The following is a 9,890-nucleotide window of genomic DNA, read 5'->3' as shown; positions in this document are numbered from 1 at the left end:
TGAGATGTGGTTCTCCTGCAGGTGTAAATGCTGTAGTCAAAAAACATACAAAGACCTACACTGAGTTTACAAAGCATTAAGTGCACCTTCCTAATGTTAAGTTTCACGACCACCACACCCTGTCCAAAGGCATTTCAATATTTTTTTTTGTCTTACCCATTCACCCTTTGAATGGCACACATAGACAATCCATGTTTCAATTGTCTCAAAGCTTAAATATCCTTCTTTAACCTGTCTCCTCCCCTTCATCTACACTGATTGAAGTGGATCTAACAATTGAAATCAATAAGGGATCCTCAATGTTTTGTACACTCCGTGTATTATCACGACAGTTTACAGATATGCAGGTAGGTGTGCATTATGCACTGTAATGTACTACACTGTTTTCTTTCATTTAGCATACTGTGGACAGGAATAATACTACATTTTGAAACTATGACTGACCTTTTCAGGTTGGTAAGGCTTCTGAAGACACCAGGGGACAGCTTATCGTCATCTACTGTAGCATCAGCACCTCAAGAGTTTGAAATCGCATGCCATTATCCTTTGCCCTATTCAGTAGGAGTAAATATGAACATATTCCACACACTTCTAGAATTCAAAAAGTTACTTAAGTGTCTATTGTATATCACTATTAGCAGGTATTCTGTTCAAAAGTGTATGTCATCCTATACTGCCACCCAGTGGAATGTAAGGTACTACACCAACTTTTACTAGATAACAAATCATAAGAGCCACATTTCTGAGCACTTGCACACCAGGAAGCCACTCGTTTCATTCTAGTGGCTAAACCCTGTTGAGCAGGAAGGTTTCATCTATGACTGAGGGAACTAAACCAGAAAACTGCACTTACCTACAGTTTAAAATCTATAATAAAAACAATGTGATTCCAATATGAACATGAACTCACAGCTGTGTGGGGTCATGGCGAGGGGCTGCCTTGTTGGGAGGAAGGCCTGAAGCTGATTTTGTTTTGCATGTTATTTTGGCATTAATACGTGTCACATATACATTTGCAAACAATGTAAAAATATATATCATTGAGTTAATACAAACATGGTCTCTTTTTTTTTTCTTGAGTAAGGCAGCTCCAAAATGCAGGTGTTTCAGCCTAGCTCAGTGCTTTCTGTGGTGGTGGGGCAAGCCAGCAGAAAATATGGAGCATTGCACCATGATTGGCTCAGTGTTCTGTCACTCATGGGGACACTACGTCACCGCCAAGTCTAAGGGTAGAGCTAGAACAATCTAGCACCGTGGTTGCTGCCATAGAGTTACATAAAAAGTGCCCATCCAAGAAGAGTCAAGGTCATTGGCCACAGATAAAATTACGGCAAATCACGTTATATGTACAGAAACTTTGATTGGACTGATCATGTCAACATCATACTTTCAAAATCTTAGCTAGCAGTCATCATCATGAATCAAGTCGGCAATCTACTGGCAAACCCTTGTCATACGAAGAGTAATAATGAAGAGAAATTTAGATAAAACGTTTCGTTGCTTATCGGCCATTGAACATAAACATTACACAACAAGTTGAAAATCGCAAATTCAACAATGAGTGGTTTGGAAGGAATCTGTGACAGTGGCTAACTGCAAGCATTCCAAAGCAATCAGTAGCCTGCTATTTGGTGGAGTGGCTGTGTGGTCCCATATCTGGGATTAAGGGGCTCTTTTCCAAGTTTAAAATTATAAACATTCAAGATTGGCCATGCTGTCAATGAAGCATGATTTGTGCCGCGCTGAAAACAACCGTTAACTCTGAACTGCGAAAACTTGACTTCAGTGAGTTGGCATTAGAAACCACATTTGTTTAAGCAAGTCAGCCATCAGCTATGTTTTTTAAAGGCAGTAAATGAGGCTGAATGAACTGTTTCGCTGCCAGACAAGGCTCTGCTGAGCCAGGTGTAGCAGTGGTAGGATGTTGGGACTGCTGTTGGGACAGCTTTATGTAGGCCCTAGCAGTTTGTGGGCACCATTTGTCAGCGTTATAGTGCAATTAATGTATTGTATAGTATTGTGTAGTGGCTTTGTTGGCATGCATCCCACTTCCATCCCATACTAAAATCGCCACTAAGTATATATATATATATATATATATATATATAACATTTAAAAAATACTATGTGGGAATTTGTAGGTATCCTAGCAACACGGCAACATTTGCAGTCTCGTACCACATTCCCGCCAGCGGTTGGCGGTATAGAATGATTTTGGTCTCTTTTGCGGCGCTACTGACGTCACACAGCACAAGCGATGAGCCATCTACTTCTATTTCACGACACGCTTCCAAATTTGCGTACACATTGTTTCAGAGATAGCTAAACTTTGACCGTTTTAACTGGGTCTCACGACACAACGGTGTGATTTGTAGCCTAAAAAGCCAGCTCCCTTAAGTATGTGTTTTGACTCATTTCGACGTTAGTACTAGCCTATCTTTTTGCATGTATATTATTTTTCTTGAACGTCAGCTGTCGCGATATAACAGCATAACGTTAGCCGATTAAACCGAGAAACAGTGTTTTCATGTCCAGGCAGGGAATATTGTGAAATTTGTGTCGAAGGTGATTTGTCATGTGTGTAAGTAATCCCTCTGTTTGCAGGAACCAGGACATTTAGCTATGGGGAATATCTCATCAAGGAGTTATTTCCCGGGAATCAAAATGCAACCTTCTAAAACGACTCTGTTCAAACGGGAGCAAACTGGGACGACATACAGAATCCCAGCTCTCATCTACCTAAAAGAGAGTCAGACATTCCTTGCCTTTGCAGAGAAGCGCTCTTCCTCCAGTGACATTGATGCAAAACTTATTGTTATGAGGAGAGGCACTCAACAAAATGGATCCACTCAGGTAAATGTCGACTTCAAATCTAAACACATCATAGTCATAATACACAGTTTAAGGTTTTCATGTTTAATTTAGTTGAGTTACATACATACATGTTTTCTTTCTTATTGATGATTGTTTCAATACTTTCACATTGTTCCCCAGTGGTCAGAATCCCAGGAGCTATTATCAGCATGTTTACCAGACCACCGCACCATGAACCCCTGCCCGGTGTATGAGAAGAATACCAAGACTCTATTCCTATTTTTCATCTGCATTTTGGGTAACACTCCAGAGCACCATCAGATCTGTACAGGCAAGAATAAGGCACACCTGTGTTACATCACCAGTAATGATGAGGGCCAGAGCTGGAGCCAGACAAAGGACTTGACAGAGAGTGTGATTGGCAAAACGGTCAGAAGGTGGGCTACATTTGCTGTGGGACCAGGCCATGGCATTCAAATGGAGAGTGGAAGATTGATCATTCCTACCTATGCCTATTATATCCACTGCAAATGCTTCTCCTTCCCCTTCCCATTCACGGTACAGCCACATGCTCTCTCAATATACAGTGACGACTTCGGTCAGACATGGCAAATGGGCAGGATGCTTCAAAGAAAGTCCTGTGAATGTGAGATGGCAGAGATCATAGACCACGAGGGCAGCAGTCACCTGTACTGCAACGCCCGCCATAGAGGTCACAGAGTGGAAGCTTTGAGTGAGAGCAGTGGGGTTTACTTTGACAAGCCCCGCTTGGCTCTAAGGTTAGTGGAGCCGTGCCATGGTGGTTGCCAAGGCAGTGTGATTGGCTTCCCTGCCCCTGAGCAAGGTGAAGAGGGCATGGGTGGTACCACATCATCACCACGGGCCTCAGACACGCAAACCTGGCTACTCTTCACCCACCCGACCAATAAGAGGACGAGGAAAGACTTGGGAGTGTATTTGAACCGTTCCCCACTGCACACGTCAGGTTGGGACCAGCCCTGGATCATCCACAGTGGACCCAGTGGCTACTCAGACCTGGCCTACATTGAGGACACGGAGCACTTTGCTTGCCTGATGGAATGTGGCGAGAATAGTGAGCTTGAACAGATTGCCTTTGTGTCTTTTCCCCTCAGTGATGTCATGCAGACCGTTGACGAGAAAGGAAATACCTTCTAGTTTGTTGTTGTGTTTATATTGAAGTACTACACTCCAATTCCAATCAGATTCAGTGGTCAGTTGAGGCGCACGATCATCTTTGTCCTCAATTTATATAAAAAGAAGCAATCTGAAAATAATTTATTTATATCAAAGTTTCGTGTAAAAAAAGGCAACTGACGCTACGATTTCTTGAAATGCGATCATAGTTAAATCAAATGTAATATAATATGTAGATGTGATCATTTTATGAAGTCTGACTGTATGCACTGCAATGCATGCTGTCATTGGATGCTAATCTCTAAGCAGTGGTCTATTTAAATGGCATACTTTTACTTGCAGTTGTACAATGAAACTCCTTTCACCTCAATGTAGTCATTCAATTCCTTATGTTTGCCAAGCACCATTTGAAGACTACAACCACGTACAGGCCACACTTCTGCTCCTCAGGCGTTACTTTAAGTCATGCGCCCTATTGAATGAACAGACATGCCTGTATCATCAAGTGGTTGCTCATCTACTGTGACTCATCTGTTCCAACTGCATTGGCTTCCTAAACCCACACTCCATTCTGGTCTTTAAGCACTTTCTATCATATGTTGTACAGTTCACATAGCACTGTAAATGTAGGACTACTTAATTTCTACATGTTTTAATGCACAGGTGATAACTCCAATGTTCAAAATGAGTTGAATATGTTCCTTATCTCTAAATGATGCTACAATAGTAGTTCTGCCTCAACTACCTCCACATTACTATCCTGCCTGCATCCTTGGCTATGCAGAAACATGCATACAAACATTGTTAATCATTCATGTGAATGGCATGCAGAGCTCTCTTTTGAAAATAAAATTCTAACAAGCTGTGTTTATCTTTTTGATTGACATAATACTGTTGAGCGAAGAAAATGCGATGCAAGTGATACTGCCGTCCACCTTTAGGTTCATGGTCCAGGGTTTGTCTTATTTAGCAGGTACATGAAGAGATCAGTTTAATGAAAATGTTAGTCAAATGTCTCTTACAAAATATAATAGTACAAAGCTAGAATACCTCTTCCATGCAAATGTGTGTACAGTAAGGGAATAACAACTACTCATAAGAATGGGAAAACAAACAAGTGGCATCTTGTCACAAATAGTTCTTTACATAATGAAAAGGACATGTCGACTTCAGGCAAGGTTCAAAGCTGCATTTACATTTACATTTACATTTAAGTCATTTAGCAGACGCTCTTATCCAGAGCGACTTACAAATTGGTGAATTCACCTTCTGACATCCAGTGGAACAGCCACTTTACAATAGTGCATCTAAATCATTAAGGGGGGTGGTGAGAAGGATTACTTATCCTATCCTAGGTATTCCTTGAAGAGGTGGGGTTTCAGGTGTCTCCGGAAGGTGGTGATTGACTCCGCTGTCCTGGCGTCGTGAGGGAGTTTGTTCCACCATTGGGGGGCCAGAGCAGCGAACAGTTTTGACTGGGCTGAGCGGGAACTGTACTTCCTCAATGGTAGGGAGGCGAGCAGGCCAGAGGTGGATGAACGCAGTGCCCTTGCTTGGGTGTAGGGCCTGGAGGTACTGCGGTGCCGTTCCCCTCACAGCTCCGTAGGCAAGCACCATGGTCTTGTAGCGGATGCGAGCTTCAACTGGAAGCCAGTGGAGAGAGCGGAGGAGCGGGGTGACGTGAGAGAACTTGGGAAGGTTGAACACCAGACGGGCTGCGGCGTTCTGGATGAGTTGTAGGGGTTTAATGGCACAGGCAGGGAGCCCAGCCAACAGCGAGTTGCAGTAATCCAGACGGGAGATGACAAGTGCCTGGATTAGGACCTGCGCCGCTTCCTGTGTGAGGCAGGGTCGTACTCTGCGGATGTTGTAGAGCATGAACCTACAGGAACGGGCCACCGCCATGATGTTGGTTGAGAACGACAGGGTGTTGTCCAGGATCACGCCAAGGTTCTTATGTATGTGTATGTGTAATTCTGTGTGATTAGTTATTTATTTACTAAATACCTAATTAAACCCAATTTTGTATTGCTGATTCAACTTGTTAGCCAGGGTTCGTGCAGATAATCAAGAATTTACAACTTTCAGAAGAGACTGAATTAAGATGACGATTAATATTGACTGGTATCGATGTAAAATATTAGGTCTTTAAGAGTTATTCGGAAGATAACAGCTCTATAAATATTATTTCGTGGTCCCTGACTCTCCAGTTAATTACAGTTACATGATTAGCTCAATAAGGTAATATTAATTACGGAGAAATTATTTTATAGAATAGCATGTCATATCACTTAATCCGGCATAGCCAAAGACAAGACACCCCCGACGGCAGTGTAGCCTAGTGGTTAGAGCATTGGACTAGTAACCGAAAGGTTGCAAGTTCAAATCCCCGAGCTGACAAGGTACAAAATCTGTCGTTCTGCCCCTGAACAGGAAGTTAACCCACTGTTCCTAGGCCATCATTGAAAATAAGAATTTGTTCTTAACTGACTTGCCTAGTAAAATAAAGGTAAAAATAAAAAAAATACAAAAATAGTGCATACCCCAATTTAGACATACATGCTCTAATCCAACCACATCAAAGAAAAACGCATCGTTCCTGTATCGTATCAGAGCCCATGTATCTAGATACATATCATCTTGAGAGGGAAAGATGCACCTCTACTTTTATCTAGCTTTTCGCACACCTTCGGGAAGACGGTCACGTGTGCTAGCAACGCAGAGGTCCTGGGTTCGAAGCCTCGGTGTGAGCCGAATCAGGAGGAAGCGGTACTCGCTAAGCAAGCAGCGTGACATCCCCCCCCCCCACACACTTCAAGCTCTGGTTTGACTCAAGACGACGTAGACTTCAAAGGCATTCTCATTGGTTTGTGTAGGTTATGATGTTTACCATGGATTACATGACTCATGTTACCATACGGCCTCTCATAGGTTCACAGCACAGTGTAAAGAACACACAGACATGCCTCTTTCTATATGTCTGTCATAACAGACTAGTGGAGAAAACAGTGTGGCTTCCATTCCCCTCTTCCTAGGGTTCATAATGATTAACATTGAGCTGTAAGTGCGTTTGAATGTCAACAGCTGGCAGTGGCTTTGTCGACCCAGTCCCATACATGCACAGACCCGTCTACAGCAGCAGAGAGGACAGTCCTGGGTCGACTTGGATGCCAAACATGAGTGGTGACCACAGCTGATGAAGTGTCAAACTGATCGTCGGACATCATGTGACCTCGGTGGATAAAAAGAGGCTGGAATTCCATCAACTCTGGTCTCCAAGAGGCAGTGTCGTAGATTTGCACCATTCCATCAAAACCTAGACAGGAAGACAAATTCAATGGAAAAGTTCTGTATTACAAGCGCCTTCAATTGGAACATATATTTAGAAAACAAGAAATTTGTACAATCCATAAGACATGAATTAATCACATAAAGCAGGATGAGGCGTGACATTTTGCTCACCTGACACAGCAAGACAGTTGTCTAAAGCAGGCGCCCATGTCACCTTCATGAAGTCATCACTGGTAGTTTTCCTCTGGACATGAAGCTGGGCTTGACACAAGGGGGCTCTTAGGTCCCTTAGATCAGACACAACCACTTGGCAGGCAGAGGAGAGCCTTGCTACACTACAGGAGGATGGATCTGATGAGGACAGGTCTGTTTTAACACCCATACACCAGTGGACGCCCTCTCTCCCTCCAGCTGGGTTATTCTGAAGACCAGAAGGATTCCGTGTGTCCCCCACATACAGGTCACCATTGCAGGCACAAGCGAGAAATACACTGCCACTCACAAATTGCAGGGAGCTTAGTAAATCTGGAATGTCTTTCCCTGAGATGGAAGGGAAAAAAAATATCCGTGACTGTTATACACATGTTTGTACACCAACATTATACTCTATAGGAAATTAGAGTTGCCTGGAATGCTTCAGTGTCACTGTATAAAACAGGTTATTACCCAGAGAGTAGAGTGGCTTCCCTGACGTCAGCTCAGTCAGTTGAATGTCGCTGATCTGAGAGCCATGAAGAACACATGGGCCTCCAGTTAACCCAGGGGCTATTTTGACACCTTTATCTGATGATGCACTCTTCAGTTGTAAAACTCCTGTCCTCTTTATGACATCTAGCATTTGAAGACAAATCCCGCAAGAGAAATAAGATTTCAATGTGGGTAAGACTGATGCTGACTGGGGCCTAATCAGGTTGTAAATCATAATTTGAATGTGCAGTATAAAGTGGAGAGTAGATAGGAACTGCAGTCTTATTATACTGTAATACACAGAAAAGGAGACAAGGAAACAGTAGGTCTACTCACCACAATCGTCTCCTCCTAAGTCCCACACCTGGAGATTGGAGTTGAAGCCATCATTGGTAACGACACACCTTAACAAGAAACAACATTTTGAAGATGAAAGCTCATGGCAACAAAAGGAAGTTACATAATCAATGGCTACGATGATATACCTTGTTCCTGGAATGTGTTTGAGGCAATGAATGGAGCCATCTGAGAAACCTCCATGGACCACTTTGAAATCTCGTTCTGCACAAAGACCCTGCCCACATTGAATAGACACATTGGTAGTCAATGACGTTCCAATACATAATTGATATCTTGAAAAGTTTTGTTTCATGCTTTAATCATTTCAATCCTTTACCTGATTATCATCAGTGAAAAGTTTGAGTGGCAAAAGCAGCTCTAAAATCTCATTTTTATCTGAACTGTAACCTGCAACACATATAGCTGTGGGGTAAAAACAAAAAGTAATTTAAACACAATCAATGTGGTTGGTTGGTTATAATCAAAACATACTATATAGCCTTGTAAAATGTGAAAATTATGAAAAGACCTACTTTTTTCTGATGTCCATTCAATTACTCTTGTAGGATGTTCAAGTTGATACTCGTGAATATTATTGTATCTGAAAGAGAACGACGTGTGTATGGTGAACTCGGTTTAGAGCAGGTGCATCACATTTAATAAGAAAAGCAGCAAGTATATACTGTTAAGAGATATTCTAGTCTTATCTGCAACGTCCTAAAACATTGCGCCTGTGAATGTACCCCTAGTGTTTTCCCACAGAGACACATGAAACACGATTTAAGCAACTTCAATATATCAAGGAAGTCTCAACTCACTTTCACTATTTCACAAAATAATTCGTACTTACATTTTCAAAGACTCGATAAACCAGTCATCAAATTCATTCTCAACCGAAGAGGTTTCATCCATCTCGTCCACCGCTAAACAACTTCTGTACCTCCGCCTATATTTGATTAGTAGCAGATAAGCAGCCGTGTTGCCACCTAGCGGATTGGAGTGTAGATCAGAGCAACTCTCTGTAATGGGCATCCAGTCAAAGAGTGGGCCATGTCCACCAACCAAAACATAAACAATGACGCAAATACATCCATCCCATTACATTTTCACATGCAAATAGCACTTGATTTAATATTTAATATGACAACAAAAACATAATAATGTTTTTACTGCTGCTCTTGAATTATTTGTTACTTTTATTTCTTGTTTGTTTTTTTGTTTTGTTTTTTCTTGAAAAAAATAACTGCATTGTTGGTTAAGTGCTTGTAAGTAAACATTTCACTGTAAGGTCTACAACACGTGTTGTATTCAGCACATGAGACAAATAAGATTCCTGGAAATCTTTACAGACTGTCGCTGTAAACCATAGTCAAAAGTAGTGGTTGATTAGGCGGTTGCAACGTTACACTTGGTTTAGAGCAGAAGGGTTAGCAGGTTAGCTATCTGCAGAGATACAGGTGAGTAGGTTAACTATCTGCAGAGATACAGGTTAGCTATCTGCAGAGATTCAGGTTACCTACAGGTTAGCTATCTGAAGAGATACAGGTTAGCTTTCTGCAGAGATTCAGGTTAGCTACAGGTTAGCTATCTGAAGAGATACAGGTT

At 42.0% G+C, this 9,890-nt stretch overlaps 2 protein-coding genes across 2 annotated transcripts; one reads left to right on the top strand and one right to left on the bottom strand.

Annotated features, from left to right (window-relative positions):
- Positions 1-2,245: 2,245 nt before the first annotated feature.
- LOC135550367 (sialidase-3-like) lies at positions 2,246-4,827 on the top strand. Its single transcript, XM_064981088.1, has 3 exons — positions 2,246-2,396; positions 2,604-2,852; positions 2,994-4,827. The coding sequence occupies exons 2-3, from the start codon at positions 2,622-2,624 to the stop codon at positions 3,987-3,989; spliced, it is 1,227 nt and encodes a 408-aa protein (XP_064837160.1). The 5' UTR covers positions 2,246-2,396; positions 2,604-2,621; the 3' UTR covers positions 3,990-4,827.
- On the bottom strand, positions 4,826-9,236 carry wdr73 (WD repeat domain 73). The gene is made up of 8 exons (XM_064981089.1): positions 9,136-9,236; positions 8,819-8,886; positions 8,623-8,708; positions 8,432-8,520; positions 8,283-8,350; positions 7,926-8,090; positions 7,431-7,799; positions 4,826-7,284 (listed from the first exon to the last, which is right to left on the bottom strand). Exons 1-8 carry the CDS (start codon positions 9,195-9,197, stop codon positions 7,046-7,048), a joined length of 1,146 nt encoding a protein of 381 aa, XP_064837161.1. The 5' UTR covers positions 9,198-9,236; the 3' UTR covers positions 4,826-7,045.
- Positions 9,237-9,890: the final 654 nt, after the last annotated feature.

Source organism: Oncorhynchus masou, chromosome 12 (genome assembly GCF_036934945.1).
Source record: "Oncorhynchus masou masou isolate Uvic2021 chromosome 12, UVic_Omas_1.1, whole genome shotgun sequence".
Classification (NCBI taxonomy): domain Eukaryota; kingdom Metazoa; phylum Chordata; class Actinopteri; order Salmoniformes; family Salmonidae; genus Oncorhynchus; species Oncorhynchus masou.
The sequence above is the reverse complement of the archived record's forward strand: the minus strand, read 5'-3'. Positions and strand labels throughout refer to the sequence as shown.

Bases quoted from the DNA above. Each gene is read 5' to 3' on its own strand.
- LOC135550367 (XM_064981088.1), top strand. From the start codon at position 2,622: ATGGGGAATATCTCATCAAGGAGTTATTTCCCGGGAATCAAAATGCAA. The intron at 2,853-2,993 runs GTAAATGTCGAC...ATTGTTCCCCAG, and splicing joins AACAAAATGGATCCACTCAG to TGGTCAGAATCCCAGGAGCT.
- wdr73 (XM_064981089.1), bottom strand. From the start codon at position 9,197: ATGGATGAAACCTCTTCGGTTGAGAATGAATTTGATGACTGGTTTATC. The intron at 8,521-8,622 runs GTAAAGGATTGA...CAATGTGGGCAG, and splicing joins TTTTCACTGATGATAATCAG to GGTCTTTGTGCAGAACGAGA. The intron at 7,800-7,925 runs GTAATAACCTGT...CTTCCATCTCAG, and splicing joins GAAGCCACTCTACTCTCTGG to GGAAAGACATTCCAGATTTA.